This window comes from Pleurodeles waltl, chromosome 4_1, assembly GCF_031143425.1.
Source record: "Pleurodeles waltl isolate 20211129_DDA chromosome 4_1, aPleWal1.hap1.20221129, whole genome shotgun sequence".
NCBI classification, from domain to species: Eukaryota; Metazoa; Chordata; class Amphibia; order Caudata; family Salamandridae; genus Pleurodeles; species Pleurodeles waltl.
Window position 1 is genome coordinate 601985410 of NC_090442.1, and position 19180 is coordinate 602004589.

At 45.5% G+C, this 19180-nt stretch overlaps 1 protein-coding gene across 2 annotated transcripts in view; it reads right to left on the bottom strand.

Annotated features, from left to right (window-relative positions):
• Positions 1-4078: 4078 nt before the first annotated feature.
• SLC41A2 (solute carrier family 41 member 2) overlaps positions 4079-19180 on the bottom strand; it is a 325633-nt gene continuing 310531 nt past the window's right edge. For both annotated transcript variants that reach the window (XM_069229008.1, XM_069229009.1), the window contains exon 11: positions 4079-7287. In XM_069229008.1, coding sequence (XP_069085109.1) covers positions 7102-7287 — 186 coding nt within the window. In that variant the 3' untranslated portion in view covers positions 4079-7101. The remainder of the gene's footprint in view (positions 7288-19180) is intronic.

The window sequence follows — 19180 nt, forward strand, 5'->3', positions numbered from 1 at the left end:
ACAAGCTCCAAATATCATTATCGATAACTTACCCCAAATTATTCCATAAACAATTAAGTATTCAAGAGAAAAACAGCGTCTTTCGGTATGGACGCCTAGCGTGTACGCTAAACGAGTACACCCGAACCCGGAGGTTAAATATACTTCCGGGTTCGACGTCCCGATTGACCGGGGCGTTGACATCGAAGACGGACAGCCACTCCGTCTACCATTGTGGTTGTAATACAATTCAGTGAATCACACACACTAACCAAAAATAAGAAGGAAACGAAAAATCGGAGGAAAGAAGAAAAAGGATACAATAAATCTTCATGAGTACGGAAGTATTTTGCGCAACACACATCAATTACTTAACCAATATCTAGACCCCACTATTTAAATTGAATTATCAAAAGAAATCAAATATAGCACAATAGCTGCTCGTTACACTAATGTTATAAGCCAAAACCACATTAAATAAAAAAAAATATATAATAAAATAGATAAGCCACCAGAAAAAATGCACAGATAAGGCACTTACACTATTAAAATACAAGTAAATAATAATCTTTCTGACGAACTGAATATATCATTTTGCCATTCCTATGCAATAAGTCACCTCCTATTTCAAAAGTCAAAAAGAAGAGGAATAAAGTCAAAAAGGGGAAAAAGATCAAATCCCCACTTACTAGTTGTGAGTAATTGCACGTTTGAGAACCATTGATCATCACTTCGTATGTGCACAATATACAATGAAAATCAGTAGTACACTAAAAGCACATTTGTGACACAAATTATTTACAAGTGTACAGGATAACGGATAATGAGAGCTAATCAATTACATCATACAGGAAGTAGTAGTTTTTCAGTCCCCTAGGAAGAATTCCAATTCCCTATCCGAATTCAAACCTGTTTCCACTGTTCTGAGTCTCATAATCCACAGTGCTTCTTGTCTGCGTAGACGCAACTCTCTATTGCCCCCTCTTGGATCACGGGGGACATGTTCCAGCCCAAAAAATTCAAAACACTTTTTGGTTGGTTGTGAGTCACAAGATAACATGTGTGCTACTAAGGGATATCTCACATCCCCATTCTTGAGTACCCGAACATGTTCTCCTATTCTGATTTTAAGTGATCTTATAGTGCTACCAACATACAATTTAGAACATTTACACCGAATTATGTATATAACAAAATTGGAGTTGCAATCAATAATGGAACACAGAACAAATGTTTTACCGACATGACAGAATTCTTGCATTTTATGACAAGCCCACCGACAAACCCCGCAAGAGCCACATTTGTAAAAACCCACCCCTCTCTGAGGTAACCATGTTTTTGTCGGGGAGATGGTGGTGGAGCTAGGACTCAGTATATTTCTCAAGGTTCTGCCTTTACGAAAAGATGTGGTGACTCCTCCAGTCACCACGTCCCTCAATGTCTCATCCTGCATAAGTAAATTCCAGTGCTTGTTCATAAATCTCTTTAGGATCAAGGAAGCATCATTAAAATCTGTTATAAATCTCACTACATTAGAAGTCTCCTTGGTCTCTTTTAGAACTTTGAGTTTTAAAGTCTCTTTTCTATCTATATGTCTGGCTTTCAGTCGCGCTTTCTTAATAATCTTATTAGAATAACCCTGTGCTGAAAACCTCCTTACCATGTCATTCATCTGGGTCACAAACTCCGAATCTATGCTACAGTTACGTCTCGCCCTCAAAAATTCTCCAAAGGGAATTGATGCCACCTGATGTCTGGGGTGCGCACTTTCAGCATGCAAAATGGAATTACAGGCGGTCGCCTTACGGAAAAGCCTACTATGAATTCTGTTTTCAAATATAAAGAGTTCAACATCCAAAAATTCAATCCTAGCCGCACTATATTGGTACGTAAATTTCACATTCATAATGTTAGAATTTAAGAAACTACAAAATTCCATAAGTTTTGCTTCCCCGCCTGTCCAGATCATTATACAGTCGTCTATATACCGACCCCAAAACAGTATATGTGTTTGCAAGTTAGCAGAATTAGGGCCCCAAATCCAAGTGTGTTCAAACCATCCCATGAATAGGTTAGCATAGGATGGAGAGAACTTGGAACCCATCGCCACACCACATTTCTGTCGAAACCACATGTCGTTAAACAAAAAGAAATTATTAGTTGTTATCATGTTAACCATTTCCAATAACATCATAGTGTGATCCCACAAGCTTGCTGATCTCTTGTTTAGGAAAAATTTCAAGGCCTCTAAGCCCACATCATGATTAATACAAGTATAAAGAGATACCACGTCTAAAGTCACCAATAACATGTTACTGTCCCATTCCACGTCATTCAAAGTGCTAAGAATATGCATGGTATCTCTAATGAAAGAAGGAAGATTATGAACCAATGGTTGTAAAAAACAGTCCACATATTCTGAGAGTTTCTCCGTAGGACCAAGTATGCCTGATACAATTGGTCTCCCAGGTGGGAAAAGTAAACCTTTATGAATTTTAGGCAAAGTATAAATGCACGGATAACGAGGATGGTGTATTTTTAGATAAAGATATTCATCTTTATTAAGTAACCCTAGTTGTTGCCATATCATTAATTTGTTGTTAATCATATATGCAAGACTGGGGACTGGATTATGTGTGATCCTCTCATAACATGACAAGTCATTCAATTGCGCCAAAATCTCATTATCATAATCTACTCTGTTCATGATGACCACATTCCCACCCTTGTCCGCTTGTCTGATGATGATATTTTTGTTCTGCTTGAGTTCTTGTAATGCAGTTAATTCCTCTGTACTCAAGTTACTGGAGATATATCGATACTTATTCTTAGTTAAATAGTTATTGAAGTCTTCACAAACTATATCAAAGAACTTGTCTAGGGAATTCAAACCAAAGGATCTCGGAGTCCACCTAGATTTACTTTTAAGTCCACTAGAAACACTTCTGTTAGATGTAACATCTAGATCATCTAGAATTCTGGCAGTAATGTCAGGATCTTCATCACGTTCAGCTAGAGAGATTAAGATTGCAGTATCTCGAACATCCTCAATAGAAGTAGTACTCAAAACCGGAGCAGTGGCATCAATACTCGTGACGCTAGAGGAATTCTGTTGAAAGTATTTTTTAAGTTTCAATTTGCGGCTATAGGTGATTTTATTTGGTGTTCTTTCTTTGGTCTTTCACGTGTAGGCTGGAAGTGGCTGGAAGTGCAATCTACCTTTGATGTTCTGAATATTTCCAATAAACTTTTGGATTCATCAATGGACTCTAATACTTGCTCTATGAGCCATGGACTCTTATGATACTGTCTATTCATCATACTATTCTATACTTGGTTCCATAAGTGGGGAACCTCACTGTGTATTGTTCTTGTTTTGAGGTGATCTATGCCTCTAAGGGTAGGGTGTTTCCCTTGTTTGGTTCCCCGGTCATAATATTTAGGGTAATTTGCCATCCTTAGCGCCTCATCTCCTCATTCTGCACCCCATTAATTTTCTATCTTCACCAAGGAGCAGTCCAAAAACTGTCTCTATAATCCTAGGCATCAGTTACAGATGTAGGGCATAAAGACAACATTTTACTTGCCTGCTTTCTGAAATAAATTGTTGCTGGAAATGTCACATCTCCACACACCCTAAGTGTTCTGATGAATTGTGCTAGTGGGGTGGGCTTCTGTTGCTTTCTGGGGTCAGTGCTGTGGGTCTGACAGGAGTGACTAGTCAAGCGAAGTGGAATCACTTTGGCCGGAACAAAGACAACCCATAGGACCCATTACGTGTTAGTACTGATTATTGATATCTTATCTCATTTTAATAAGAAGAGTATTGAATATTACAGACAATGAATCTCACCTTCTCATGGTATGGTACCACAATATCAAACAATCATATTATGGTCTGACAAAAATATTGTGTCCTGTATCATTTATAAAAATATAGCTCCCTTGGAAAAGAGAAACTAGTTGCAAATAATTCTGCTTCTTCAATGCAATAAAGTGAAAATACGACCATTCTTAGAAAACACAGAGAAGTCAAGAGCTGAAAGTGCTGGCTATTAGAGGAGTAAAACAGCTCAACATTTTTCAAAGCAAACGTAGGAAGTATTAGGAAGGCTTTAATAGAGAGCTGTTGGACAATGTCTAAAAAAACAAAATAAACAATGAACAGCTAAATGGTTAATACAAACATTAACGGATGCCCACAGATGAAACAGGTACAGTGTAATAAATCATAGAAAGTGCTACATCATTACAATTATTTTTTTATACTCAAATATATGTACATACCAGTATGCCGTACTTGTTCGAGTTCGTACCATATTAAAATGAAAGATTACTAATTGTATCACTGCGAACTTACTCCCGATGTATCTGTCTGGTCAACATTGCACAGCTACACTACTTAGCGGTTCATGGGCCTAATGCAAGTATAACCCGTACAGACCATAATCTGATGGTCTGTCACAGTAGGTGTTTTCAGATTGTTCTTCCTGACAACCTGTGCTTCGGTTTACAAGGAGACGTACCTTGGCGGGTTTGGGGCTCTGCCAGTCTACTGATGGGTTTGATTCACATCAACAGTGGATCCTACAATAGCTGATGTCAAAATACTCTATGCTCAAAAATATATAGAACAGGAGTAAAAGTAAACAAGTAGCAGAGGGGGGCACAAGAGGGTAGAGTGAATAGTGCAAGGTCCTTAGCTCATCAGAAAGCCTCACGTCCCATGTGACCGGAGTTTATTGCTGCCACAGACATCATGAAGCGGATAGTGTTTATGTACACTTACCATTCAGTGGCAATGTAGAACATTGAATGCACACACTGATTTGTGAGCAAGAAACGCCGTGAAATAATGGAGAAAATTTGCCAAACATGTTGGGCCTGAATTACGGTTTGGGTGCCCTGTCCCAGTTTACGTAACTGGGTGTGCCAGTCGCAGGCCCAAACAAAAAAAAACTGCTGTTCACAATGCACAAGCATCTCGCCTCTGCACGGTGACCAGTTAGTGCAAGGTGACCAGCTGTTTGACGCAGCCAATTCACTCTTCACTCCAGTCAGCATGTCCTTACAGGTGGACGCAATGTGTGAATACCCTCCTGCAAGAGTATGCTTGGGGGCATCTTTGGGAAACCAGTGCCCACTACAAAATGGTACCAACGAGGGGGCTGGAGGTGCACTGAGCTTCCAGTTTTATCGACACAAGGCTCAAATATGTAATATGATGCAGGCGCAAAGGTAAAGGGTTCGTTCATTTGCATGGAGCCACGTCCCCTTGTAAATGAGGGAATGGCCCTTGTGATTGCACTGGTGCAAGATGTACACAGGTGCGGTCGGTATTACAGAATGGCTTGTACAAGCGTTTGCGGCCCCTTCTCAAACATCATGGTGCCCTGGAGGTGCGAAAACCAGGCTCATTGGCAGTTGTGCCCTTGGGGGCACCATGTCTAATACAGCCTGCGGAGAGGGAGTGAGACGTGAAATCACACTTCTCACAGTTCACTTAACCAGCCCGGGCCCCTTGGACGCCTAAGTGCTTGATGGAATCAAATTTCACATAGTACAGCACTTCTTCAACTGAAGACAGAAATACTTCAAAGAAAAGGTAAATGACGGACGCAAAGCTTTTCCAATAGGAATCCACGCTACTCAGAAGAGCCCTATGTCAAATCAAACAATGAACTAAAAGGGTCTCTGGTTTCTAACACAGCCAGGGCAAGGGTTGATGTATTATTTTGAAAAGTTTGTGCAAAAATATAATATTTGTGTGTACACAATATGTGTGTGCGCATTACTTTGACTCAAAACGTGTATATATATATATATATATATATATATATATATATGCACATATATATACACACACACATACTAGAAATTGAACCTGCTCTCCCCTCCAAAAAAGTGCTACATTTCATTTAAAATGTACTTCTGAAAGGAGCCATATGCTATCTTGCCTAATCTGAATTTAAACCACTTGTCCCTTTGTATGTATTTATTTTAAAAGTAAAGGTTTGTTTTGTTTAGGTTTCCTACTAAGAGTACTTAAAAACGGTTATTTAGTGCTAATTTTCCACTGGAGTGTGGCCCCTAACCTATAAAGTAACCCCAGAAGGAAGGTACAGGGAGACAGCGCGGGGTGTTCACTCTAAAAGGCCGGAAGTCCTAGAAAGGCTCGAGGGTGCTTTTAACGTGCCACTATATTTTGCTAAACAGATCTGCCGCCCCTCCCTCCTCACAGGACGAGAGGCGCCGTTGATGGGTGATTAATTTGCTGATGACAGAATGACAGCCCCAAAAGACAACGTGTGTCGCATGAATGGCGCACCCCATTCAGTCACAAGCAGTAAAGGTTTAGACAACTTTAATCCTGAATATATTTCAACGTATGCATTTGGTAGGCTGGGTACACTCGCGATAGCGTTGCCGTCCCGTGTCATGGGTGACTGAAGTCATGTCTCTGCACAGCCATGTTGCATGGGTCACTCGTGGCTCTGGTCTCTCCGGCTCATCCCACTTTCTGTGCAGGAGCATGCTGGACGAAGCATCCGAAAAATAGGGGCAAGTCTGATGCATGCCGCGCACGGCAAGGGCCCTGCACTAAGCCTTCCACATGCTAGACAGACACAGGCAACAAACACTCAGGTTGAAGAAGAACAACAAAAAAACCACCGTGACCACAGTTCAGTCAATTCAATCAACTAGTAGCGCTACGTGGCACTCTTCTGCAAAGAGCGGAGCTTCTCGCGATGACGACCACCATGTGTCCATCAAAGGAATATCATTTACGATCCAAGGAAGTGCTCAGAGAAAACTATGATCCCCATTCTGCTCTGTGAAAAAATAAATACCATTTTCTAAACCGAAAAAGCTACATTTTTGGCCCCTCAACAAGGAGTGATGGCAACAAGCAAACTGTTCTCTCAGTACAAAATGAAAAAACAGGAATTGCCCTTTTGCTGTAAACGTCAAGTAAAGCATTTTCTTGCACCAATCCCTTATCCATCATAGTTGCAGTTGCTCTTCGAATCCCAGGCAACGAAGGCCTGAAGGAGGATAACATCACTTATTTTTTCCCTTTTGCAGTGTTGGGGCCGAGTCAGTCAGAAACGGCTTGAAAATTCAGTCGCCCACATCGCCATCTCGGTCGCCAATGATCCAGAGGAAGCGGAAGCTAAGGGCTAATAAGGCTGTGCCAAGCAGGTCCCCCAGCGCCGTCAAGTACGGGATGCAGAAGCTGTCTGGGTCTTTCCCCTTTCTCCAGATGTGGTGAACCATCCAGTCTGCGACCCACAGGAGGGTGATCACCTGGTGATAGAAAACACAAAATACAGATTTAAACATCGTAACTATTTTGAAAGGTTAGAACTAAAAAGTGAAAAAGGAGCACTCGGAGAGTCATAACAGGAGCCAAGGTTACTATACTATAGTAAATTAGAAGTATATTCGTTTTAACTGTTTTCGTTCGTTTTCTCAACAACACATACCGTGTACATCTTTTGGCTGGCAGGGATCAAGCACACGACTGCATTAAGAGAAAGAGCACCCACAGCTATCCCACGTCCCCTCAATAAAGCTACAGCATTCAGTCATGACAATATCATTGAAGGACAGAGTTATCACTTATGCATTATCTACCTCAGCATTTGGGGGAGTTTTCCTTGGGTGAGACATTACTCTTAGATAGCGCAGGCATGTGAGTTCTGAGTATTACTGGTACAGTACTATAAGCAACGGGTTTCTGTCTGTCTCATACAATGTCAGCTTGAGTTCCAGTGAGTGTAATCTTTTCCACAGCTAGCGTGTTCCCCATTCTAACAAGTCAATCTTGCAGGCCGGGTTCTCCTGTTCCTCCCATCTCGCCAGGATCACTACTAGTTAATAGTTGCTTACTCCTTACCAAACCGTGGGATCTTTTGCCTTTAAATGGGAGGCCCAGGAGGACCGCTCTGGGTTCCCTTGGAATTGCTATTTAAAAAGGATATTTCTACCTCTTTGAGAACATCCTCCCACCATCTACTCAAATTGAGCCAGTGCCAAGGAGGGTTTGTTAACGTACCCACAGCCCTATATTCCCTCCAACAACCGCCATTTCTAGATTTATCTCGTGCTGTTAGTTTCTATGGGGTTGTATAACTAGTACATCGGGAGCTTGTATTGAGTCTCTCATCTTTGCACTCTGAGCCGAAAATCTTTCCCTTCATTTCATTCTTCCCACTCTTTCTGTAAAAGGGGTTTTCCAATTTTTTCCTCCTTGCGTCTCTGTCCAAGGATTTCATCTTCTCATAATATGCCCATTGCTTATCCCCGTGTGACCGTTTTTCCATCTTTCTCTTCATCTTTCCTTTCTCTTTATGTGTTTTTCCTTCGCATGCTCTTTGGAAACGAATGATGAGGAAAAATACATGCCGGCCCAAATTAAGCACTGAATATGCCTAGCATGTCCTTTTACATTTTCTGTGCTTATACAAAGTTTCTGCCATGCCTCTCAACTTTCAGCCACTTTTAAAAAATTGTTAGTGGGCTAGAGGCCTCGCTCTTGCTTGATGGGTGTATGGCCAAGTTTGTAGATAGGAGATTTTTTAAGATTCCGGGGCATTATATTGCCATTTAAGATCCTCAAATGATTTCACTTGGCCATTGGGGAAAAGAGATCCAGTATTACACATCTTTCCTCTCTTTTCATAATTTTTGCTTACCATTTGACGGGGTAAAGTACAAGTTACTTACCATCGGTAATGAAATATCTGGTAGAGGCATATTCTAGTTGCAGATTCCTTACCTTAGAATTTCCCCCAGGCATCACACTGGATCTGGAGATTTTTCTTTGAGCAATACCCTTGCGTGTTGGTAGGTGGCATTGGTCGACTACGCAGGCGTCGTAGTCGCCGTGATGATGTCGGGAGTAGTACACAGACGCTGCCTCAGCGCAGTGACGTCAGTTTCTTTTAATAACTTTCCAAGCCAAAGCCCATAGCCGCTAATAACACTGAGATTGGTGCACCAGAGTTAAGGACCTAAAGGGGGAACCCCTGTCCCTAGAAATCAGTTCGCAAGTGGGAAGGATGGGTGGGTCGGTAAAGAATCTGCAACTAGAATATGTCTCTACCAGATATTTCATTACCAAAGGTAAGTAACTTGTACATCTGATAGAGACTTCTAGTTGCAGATTACTTACCTTAGAGTAGATACCCAAGCAATGCTATCCTCTGAGGTGGGCTGCGAACCAAGATCATACTAGAGAGTCCTGCAGGGCCGAACGACCAAAGTTGCCATCCCGACGAACCTGACTGTCCAGGCAGTAGTGTTTAGCAAACATGTGCAGGGATGCCCACGTAGCTGCACCACCTTCTCTTTCTTTGCACACACATACCTGACAAAGAGTTAATCGTCCACCCGGAAATCTTCGGTACGATTAAGATAGAACGCCAATGCTCTTTTTGGGTCCAGACGGTGGAGTCTCTCCTCCTCATGGGAAGGACGTGGGGGTGCATAAAAAGTAGGCAGGGTGATGGACTGGCCTACATGAAAAGGCATAACAACCTTGGGAAGGAAGGAAGCCTTAGTGCGCAACACCACTTTGTCAGGGTGCACAGACAAGAATGGAGGTTTGGACCAAAGGGCCTGAAGATCACTCACCCTGCGAGTAGAAATGATGGCATCAATAAAGACAGTTTTGAAAGTGAGGAGGCATAATGGGCAATTGTGCATCGGCTCAAAGGGAGTACACATTAAATATGCAAGGACAGGATTGAGTTCCCACTGAGGCATGATAAATGGAGTGGGAGGAAATAAATGGGTGTGACCTTTTAGGAATCTACTCACAATAGAAGATTTAAAGAGTGAGGGCTGATCAGGTAACCTAAGAAAGACCGAAATGGCAGATAAATGCCCTTTAAGGGTGCCCAAACAGAGCTCTGCTGGGCCAAAGAAAGAATGAACAAAAGAACCTTAGATAGAAGGGCAGAGAGGGGATCAACAGATTTGTTGGTGCACCATGCCACAAATTTTTTGCCAGTGACAGGCGTATACCGTTTTGGTGGCGAGACGCCTAGCTGGCAAGATAACAAAACAGACTTCGCGTGGAAGATCAAAAGTGGTCAACTGTCGCCGCTCAATCTCCACGCATGAAGGCGGAGATTGGACAGGTTCAGCTGGATAACTGTCCCCTGCTGCTGCGACTGAAGATCCGCCCAAAGAGGCAGTCTGAGTGGAGGATCAATGGCCATTCTCAATAGGTCTGGATAACATACTCTCCGTGCCCAGTCCGGAGCCACCAAGATGACCTGGGCCTGGTTGTTCCTGATCTTCTTGAGAACTCTGGGCAGAAGTGGTGTAGGCGGAAAGGCTTAAAGGATGCCGGAGTTCCACTGGTGACGAAAAGCGTCTCCGAGTGAGTGCCGCCTTGAAAACTCCAACGTGCAAAACAGCTGACATTGCGCGTTCTATGCGGAGGCGAACAGATCTAACCAAGGCTCTCCTCACTGCTGAAAGAGACCTTGCACCACCTCCGGATGGAGACGCCATTTGTGATTGGCTGTGCATCGACAGCTGAGTTCGTCCGCTCTGGTGTTGAGAGAACCCGCCAGATGGTGAACCACCAGGGTAATGCCCTGATGTTCCATCCATGTCCAGAGGTGTAGTGTCTACTGACAAAGGGTCCAGTACACTACTCCGCCCTGTTTGTGGCAGTAACACATGGTGGTAGATCCGTGTACACCTGCACTATCTTCCCTTTAGGAAAAGGAAGAAATAGTTTTAACGTAGGCCTGATCGCCCGGAGCTCCAGAAAGCTGATATGGAGCCCAGACTCCACCGGAGACCAGAGGGCTCTGATCTCCGCCTCTCCTATGTGGCCGCCCCAACTCAGGAGCAACGCATCTGTCACTATAGATAGATCTGGTTGGGGAAGGGAGAGAGATCTGCCATGGACCCAATGTGGATTCGAAAGCCTCCACTGCAGGTCTTTCGCATTCCTCTCTGAGATCTGGACCATATCAGAGATTCCCCTGATGCTGCGCCCACAGGAACTTCAAGTCCTACTGCAGAGCCCGCATATACCATCCGGCGTGTGTCACTAGCAGGATGCATGAGGCCATGAGACCCAGCAGCCTCAGAGTCAGTCTCACCGAAACCCAAGACAGAGGCTGAAAGATCGGAATCATAGCCTGAATATATTGGACTCATTTTTCAGGAGGATAAGCCCGAAACTGCACTATGTCCAGAACAGCTGCGATGAAAGGGAGCGTCTGAGAGAAGTCAGGTGTGACTTCAGCATGTTGATAGTGAACCCCAGCGTGTGCAGGAGGCTTGCCGTAGTCTGAAGGTGGGAGACGACTTTCTGGGGCGAGGCCACCTTCAACAGTCAGTCGTCGAGGTAGGAAAAGACTGAGACCCCTAACCTGCTCAGATGAGCTGCAACCACGCCATCACTTTTGTGAACACCCGAGGGGCGGTGGTAAGGCCTAAGTGGAGCACAGTAAACCGATAGTGCTCGTGACATACCACGAATCGTAGGTAACATCTGTGGGCAGGAAGGATGGGGATGTGGAAATAAGTGTCCTGCAAGTTTAACACTACCATCCAGTCTCCTGGGTCTAAGGCAGACAGATCCTGAGGCAGGGTGGGCATTTTGAATTTTTCCTTCATGAGGAAGTAGTTGAGGTACCGAAAGTCTAGGATAGGACGTAAGCCCTTGTCCTTTTCCGGCACCAGAAAGTAGTGGGAATAACAACCACGACCTACTTCTGGCACAGGGACCTTCGCTATAGCTCCCTTGGCCAAGAGAAGCGCAAGTTCCTGGCAGAGAAGTGCCAAATGATCCTCCGGAAGTGGGCTGTGTGATGGAGGCATGGCCGGAGGGGCAGATTTGAAAGCGAGGGAACAGCCCTTTCGAACTACCTGCAAAAGCCACCTGTCCGTAGTGATGGATTCACAGTGGGGCAGGTGATAGGAAATCCTGACGTCAACTAGATCACAGTGAGGGGACGGACTAGGAGGGTTTGGAGGCTGCAGCGGGGGCAGGGGTGGACTGGGCAGACCTCGTGTTCCCTGTCCCACACCCATGTGGGATTCGACGTCCTCGGCCACGCAGCAGCTGAACAGCATGGGTGGCATGGTGGCTGGGTGGAAGGCGCAACAGGGAGCCCTTTCCGTGGCCACAAAAGGGGCGAAAAGCGGACTGCTGGGGGCGAGGGGCAGCTGAAAGGCCAAGGGACCAAGCGTAGCCCGGGAATCCTTGAATTTCTCCAAGGCCGAGTCTGCTTTGTCTCTAAAGAGACAGGAGCCACCAAAGGGCATGTCCATGAGAGACTGTTGGACATCCCCCGAAAACCCAGAGGTACGCAACCAGGTGTGGCGTCTTAAGGCCACCGTCGTCGCAACCGATCTGCCTAGAGAGTCGGTCGTGTCCAGCCCACATCGGATCGTGAATTTTGCTGCATCTCTCCCATCAATGACGGCTTGGGAGACGATAGCACGGGCCTCCTCTGGTATCTGCAGCAGAACTTGTGTATTCCACAGACAATGGGTATAGCGGCCCAAACGGCATGCAGTGTTCACGGACCACATCGCGAGACTGGAGGAAGAAAACATCTTCTTCCCAGATTGTTCCAGCCTTTTTGATTCACAATCCGGGGGTGCGGAAGGAAATGCACCTGCGGAAGAGGAAGCCTGGATGACAAGACTTTGAGGCGTGCGGTGTTAGTACAGGAATTTAGGGTCGTTCAGGACGGGCCGATGGCGGGGTGCGATAGCTCTATTCACAGGAGCTCCTGTGTTGGGTTTGGACCAAGTACCCAAAAGGACATCGGTGACGGCTTCATTGAAAGGTAAAAGGGGCTCAGATGTGGAAGCCCCTGGTTGAAGCACATCCGTCAGGAGACTGGACCTGACCTCTACAGTAGGTAGCTCAAGGCCAAAGACCTCAGCCGCCCTACTGACCACCCTTGCATAATTCGCTACCTCCGCTGTAGCCACGGTAGGAGGAGACAGCACGCCAGCATTTGGAGAAGGGTCCAGTCCACTGCCCTTGCCCAATTCCTGTGCCCAGTCCAAAGATGGGTCATCCTGGTATTCATAAGTGTCCAGGGACCCCTCCAATCCTTCCCCAAATTTGTACCCATAGGAAAAAGGGTCCAAATCTGACCTGGGGTGAGTAGGCCCCATCGAGGACAGAAGCAGCGTCAGCCGAAGCCGCTCTGACTCAAAGTCATCAGGGATAAGGATCGGGTCAACGTCAGTAGGAGCGTCGACAATCGAACGGGCACCGGGGAAGGCCTCAGTAGTACGACCAGCGTCATCCGCGAGCAGATCCGGAGGGGACCTTGGTGGCCAGAGCTGAAGCCGTCGGTGCGGAACCTGAAGGCTCCTCAACCGAACCCCTTGGGCCAGAAGGAGCCGTATCGGGGTCGGTCAGCCCAAAAATTAGGCGCATGGCCTCATAGAATTCTTTAACTTGGGCTGGGGTCGCTCCGACTCCCGGAAATTCCGGGAAGCGCTGAGCAGACCCAGAAGCAGGCTCTGAGGATGGAGGCCTTGCGCGTCGGCGCTCCTCCCACGTCGCATAAGCCGAGTGACGGGGCGAAGTCAAAGGGTGACGCGACCGCTTCGACAACGACTTCCTCTTACCTGTGCCCGAAGATTTTGAGGAAGACGAATGGTGGTGGCTTCGTGAATGGTCTCGAGACCTTCCTCTCGAGCGTGACCGGGACCTACACGGAGTCGAGCACCAGACCGCCAAGAGCTTGAGAGAACGCTCCCTCAAGGCCGTTGGGTGCATGGCCCGGCACTCGGAGCACGATTTTGGGTAGTGGTTGCGCTCTAGGCACCATAAACAAACCCAATGTAGATCCGCCACCCACATCACGCGTGACAATCCTCGCACAGCTTGAAACTGGTCTTCGGGGACATCTCGACGCACCAAAAACTCACCAAAATGGTCGAACTCAGTCAAAAAGAGATCAGGGTAGCTCTCTCCGGATCAGCACGTGGAAAGAAAGAACTGACATCACTGCGCTGAGGCGGCATCTATGTACTACTCCCGACATCATTACGGCAACTACGACGCCAAGGACACCTGCGGAGTCGACTGACGCCACCTACCGACGCGCAAGGGTATTGCTCAAAGAAAAGTCTTCGGACCCAGTCTGACGTCTGGGGGAAATTCTAAGGGAAGGAATCTGCAACTAGAAGTCTGTATCAGATATGTGAAGTTAGACAGATAATTGTAAACGGTGAAGGGGAGGTTGTGAATCCTTGGCATTCACGTACTGTGCCCTAATTTGATAACGTAGTCCTAGTGGTGGGAGTGAAATATAGTCAGCAGAAAGTCTGAGCTTGTCGACGCCAAGGCACCTGCCAGAGGGGTGTACTTGCTGGGAGAGGGGTGGAGAAATCAGAACACAATTATTCTTTTGTTTCCAGTTTTTCCCATTCCACCAGGCATCTTAGTCATGCAGCTTGAAAATAGGATTGAAGGTGAGTGATAGCCAAACTTCCCTGTTACGTAGTCATATATATGACCCTTCTGGCCATCTTGGTGTTTTCTCCTGCCATATGAAGTTGTGGTCTGGAGCTTTTTAGGTATTGTTCATGGGAGTGCTGGGAGGATTGCCTGAAACGAATCCAGGATTTGCAGTAGTATCTTCACCTTAACTATGGCTATACTGTATAGCCATTAGAAGTGATTTCTATGCCATTTCTGGAAGCCTTTAATATGTGCATATAACTGAAACCCACAACCTGTGAAGTGGAATACCTCAATGGGACACAAAGGCATGTTACCAACCCCGAATTTTGTAGGATATCATTTAAGTAGTGCAGTCAGTCTTTTTGTTATGGTAGTTGATTTAGGAGAAGAGGTTCAGATTTTGCTAGATTAATTTTGGAAACCCAAATCAGTTTGGTAAACCCTTAGTTCAGCAAAGCAGAGAGGAACCAAGAGTGGCTGGTCCATGTCACTGACAAACATAAGGTTCAAGGTATCTACTGCCATCTCAACCCCTTTGATCTCCTTTTTGTTCCTAATTGAATTTGCTAAGGGCTCCAGAGTTAAGGCAGATAACAGTGGGAAGGGAGAGGCCTCCATGTCAGGTGATGAACTCAATCATTATGAGAGAATGTTATGCTGCTGACTCTTTCATGGGCTATTGGCGACTGATAGCTGGCCATGATTTACCGTCGGAATCACTGTCCAAGTTCCTATAGTTTGTAATATGTACACCATATATGTTCAGTCCATTCTGTCAAGCATCTTCTTGATGTCAAATTAATGCAACAGGATATTGCAGAGGTTTTTCTGGATGAGTTTAAGGACTGTAGTTCTTAATCCTTTTCTTTCCATGGACCCACCTGTGCATCAGTACTGGAAGCCAGGGTCCCACCCAAGAACTTCCTACCATTTGAAATTCCAAGCACTATACAAAATTTCCCAAATATTTATACATCAATTTAAATTTGAATGGGAAAGTCATAGTTTTTTAATATTTGCTTTTATTTCTAAAAGACAAAGTGACGTGCTAGATTCTAGCAAATCGCTTTTTCTTTTTTTTTTTGCACTTAAGGCTTTTTGTCGGCACCTACCTGTGCTTTATTTCAATCTGCCAATCATTCATGCTACATTCTGTTCAAAGCACTTGTTCTGGTTCTACAATATCCCTTCAAATTTGGAGTGTTTCAAAATTAAAAAATAAAAATTACCTTTTTTATATATGCCTACTTAATTAATCTTCTAGAATAATTTTATTTTCTAAATAGTCGCAGACCCCATGAGAAGGTGTTGCAGACAGCCGTTGCCCACAGACCACAGGACATGTTAAGAACCACTGTTCTAGGATATGTAAAAAATTCTTAGTGTCAGACCCAGCTTGTCTCCCAGGAATAAACTCTGACTTCGGTAGGGTTACAGCCTTGCCACTAGGATGATGATATACAGTTTTGTTTCAATATTTAATAATGACTCTTGTCTGCTTGACAAGCGAGGAAAGCGGTTTATCATGTGGTGTGGCTGTGAGACTTCACAGCCTAATAAACTGTACTGGGTCCTGACAGAATTGTTTCAAAATAGTTCAGTCCTGCATAGCTGTGGCTCTGAGCAGTCAGACTTAATCAAAGGAACAAGTGTAAAGTATTAAGAAGTACCAACACAGCTTAAGAAGAGAGAAACAATACTGCATAAAAATTTGACACCAATTTATAAAATGAAGGTATATTTTTATATTTAAAACGATACATCAACAACAAAAATCCACAGGAGTGTTCCGGAGATATAAATTATAAGCCAAATAATAAATAACTGCTTTTAATTTGAAACGGAAACAAGCAATGACCACTACAGTGGTTAGCGGTTCACTTTGAAAAACACTTCTAGAGTCATAAACTATCACCCCACTCTATTTTGAGCGACCAACTTCAACAGGTCAAAGATGCCTATGAGGTTTGGTAGGATAGTTATCCTCATAGTCAGCAGTCTCCAGTCCAGTTCTGGGCTCTATGGTGAACCGTGATAGGCTTTAAATAAATGGTCCTGATGCAAAGGATACAAGCATGCTGGAGATGCTGAAGGATGCTGATGATGCTGATCCAATGATGGGGTATTCTCCGCTTTAAAACCCGGTTTGTCAAGAGCTTTTCCTTCTCTGCCCAAGATGCTGGCCTGTCTGTAATAACAAAAAAGCAGCTCCTCTTTAGAGTGATAACCGTGCATTTGTACATCAAAGGCGGCTTCCAATTTGAAGCTCGCCTTTTGGGCTCACACCTTGCTTGGCCTTCCTCCCAGGGGGCAGTCACCCCACCTGCCTTGGCAGATCCTTTGAGTTCCTTCCTGAGTTGTTAATCACCTCCCCCCAGTAGAGGGAGATATGCTTTACTTTATCACACTTGGGGTCTCACAATAAGTGCTTGTGTTCCGGTTCAGGGAGGACCTGGCCTGGCAGTTCGGTCTGGACCGGGCAGGGTCAAGACTGATTTGCTTATGGCTGGGTCCAAACTGATGTGGCATGATGGGCAAAAAAGGATGGATTGGGATGCAGTAATGAGCGATTGCCAGTGGCTGAGATTAATTCAACCTTGCCATCCATCACCGTGTTGTTTTTGCATTTGCAAAAAACAAAAAAGCAGCTCCACATCTGTGTGGTCACCACATTTGTCCTTCAAAGGAGTCTTCCAATTTGAAGCTCCCCTTCTGGGCTCAAACCTTCTTTGGCCTTCCTCCCAGGGAGCAGTCGCACCTGCTGCCTTGGAAGATCCTATGTGTTGTGGGAGGAACTGAAAGAGTTAGCCATTTTGTGCAAAGTGAGGTCTAAGCTCTACATTTGCGTAGTGTGTATGAGAGAGTAAGGGCATCAGCTTCATTGGTTGATCCTCTTCAGGAGATATGAAACAGCGATTTAAACCACAATGTGTGATTTGCTTTAGGAGCAACAAAAGCAATAAGGAGCTAGGGAGGAAGTCCTTAGGCTGAAAGGCTCAATGTCGCAAAATGGTCAGAAACTTCTGGACTCTAAGTGCGGGGATATCCCTAGAAGCATGACAAGATATGGGATGGTTGGATCGAATACTCTAATTGACTTAAGAGATGAGGCATGCTTGGGATTTGGCCTATGGCCACGGGTTTTCATGAGGGACGAGCAAGGAAAGTGAGCAATGTCATATGTGAGATGGCACAATCGATTTTTGTACTGTAACTGTATGGTATTCAGATGTTCTTTTCTTTACAATTGGTGGTGTTCCCGCTTCCTTGTAAAATCAATAACATTTGGTTTAAAAAAAACTCTTGGCCCATGAAAAAGAGAAGGAAACACTCCTTTGAGTTGCAGCTAGAAACCCTTACTGAAGTACATCACTGCTCTTCACGGTGAACTGGTGACAAGACTGGAGGTTACTACAGTGAAGGTCCTGTGGGGCGGAAGTCAGAAAGACTCACTGGGAGACTTGTGGGGTTTGAGCAGGCAGTGGGAAAAACCTAAAGCGTGCCTTGGGGCACAAGAAAAAGGCACAGCAAATATTACCTCTAGCCTCCAGGAATAGAACAAATCTAGAAATGTGAGGCAAACAGAGTGAAGTCTAGGGATGAGAACCTGGGAGAATATTTGTAAAGGGACACAAATAAGGGGCTTAGGGTTCCAACAGATATCCCTACATACACATGATTGCAAGAGTTGCAGGAGTTGACTGGAGGCAAATTAAGCCAGAAGTGGCCTTTGAGTTTTGTTTCAGATTCCCTACAATAGATTGTGGGAACGGACTAATCCCTTCCCGAATGGTAATAGTATTCTTGCGGTCACCAGAATTGAGAGAGCAGATTCTTAAGAGGACACAAAGGCAACAAAAAAATGAGATTTGTTTGCTGTGACACTTGAATCATCCTGCAGTTCCCTGACTCAAGTCTGGACTCTCCTTTGGGGAAAAAGGCCAGCTGGCATTTAGGCCCTGATTCTAACCGCGGCGGGCGGCGGTCGCCGCCCGCCATGCGGTTACCGCCAAATGACCGCACCCGGTCACAAGACCGCAGCGGTCATTCTGGCTTTCCCGCTGTGCTGGCGGGCGACCGCCAAAAGGCCGCCCTCCAGCACAGCGGGAAAGACCCAGCAACGATGAAGCCGGCTCCGAATGGAGCCGGCGGAGTTGCTGGAGTGCGACGGGTGCAGTAGCACCCGTCGCGAATTTCAGTGTCTGCTAGGCAGACACTGAAATTCTTTTTGGGGCCCTCTTACGGGGGCCCCGCGGCACCCCCTACCGCCATCCTGTTCCTGGCGGGAGACCCGCCAGGAACAGGATGGCGGTAGGGGGTGTCAGAATCCCCATGGCGGCGGAGCGCGCTCCGCCGCCATGGAGGATTCTCAAGGGCAGCGGAAAGTCGGCGGTACACCGCCGACTTTCCGTTTCTGGCCGCGGCTGAACCGCCGCGGTCAGAATTCCCAGCGGTGCACCGCCAGCCTGTTGGCGGTGCTACCGCGGTCATTCGCCCTGGCGGTTTTTACCGCCAGGGTTAGAATGACCACCTTAATGAAGATCTAGACCATCTGGCTCCAAAATCTATATGAGACACTTTCTGCCAAACTCAAAGTTGTTCACTCGAGCAAGCATTACATGTTTAACTAGAAGAAATTCTTGAGGGGGGGGGTTCACGGGTGGGAAGTTTAGGTAAGGAACATGCCATAGTTATGAGTTCACCTGGCGTCTTTAATTAGGGGCTGATTGA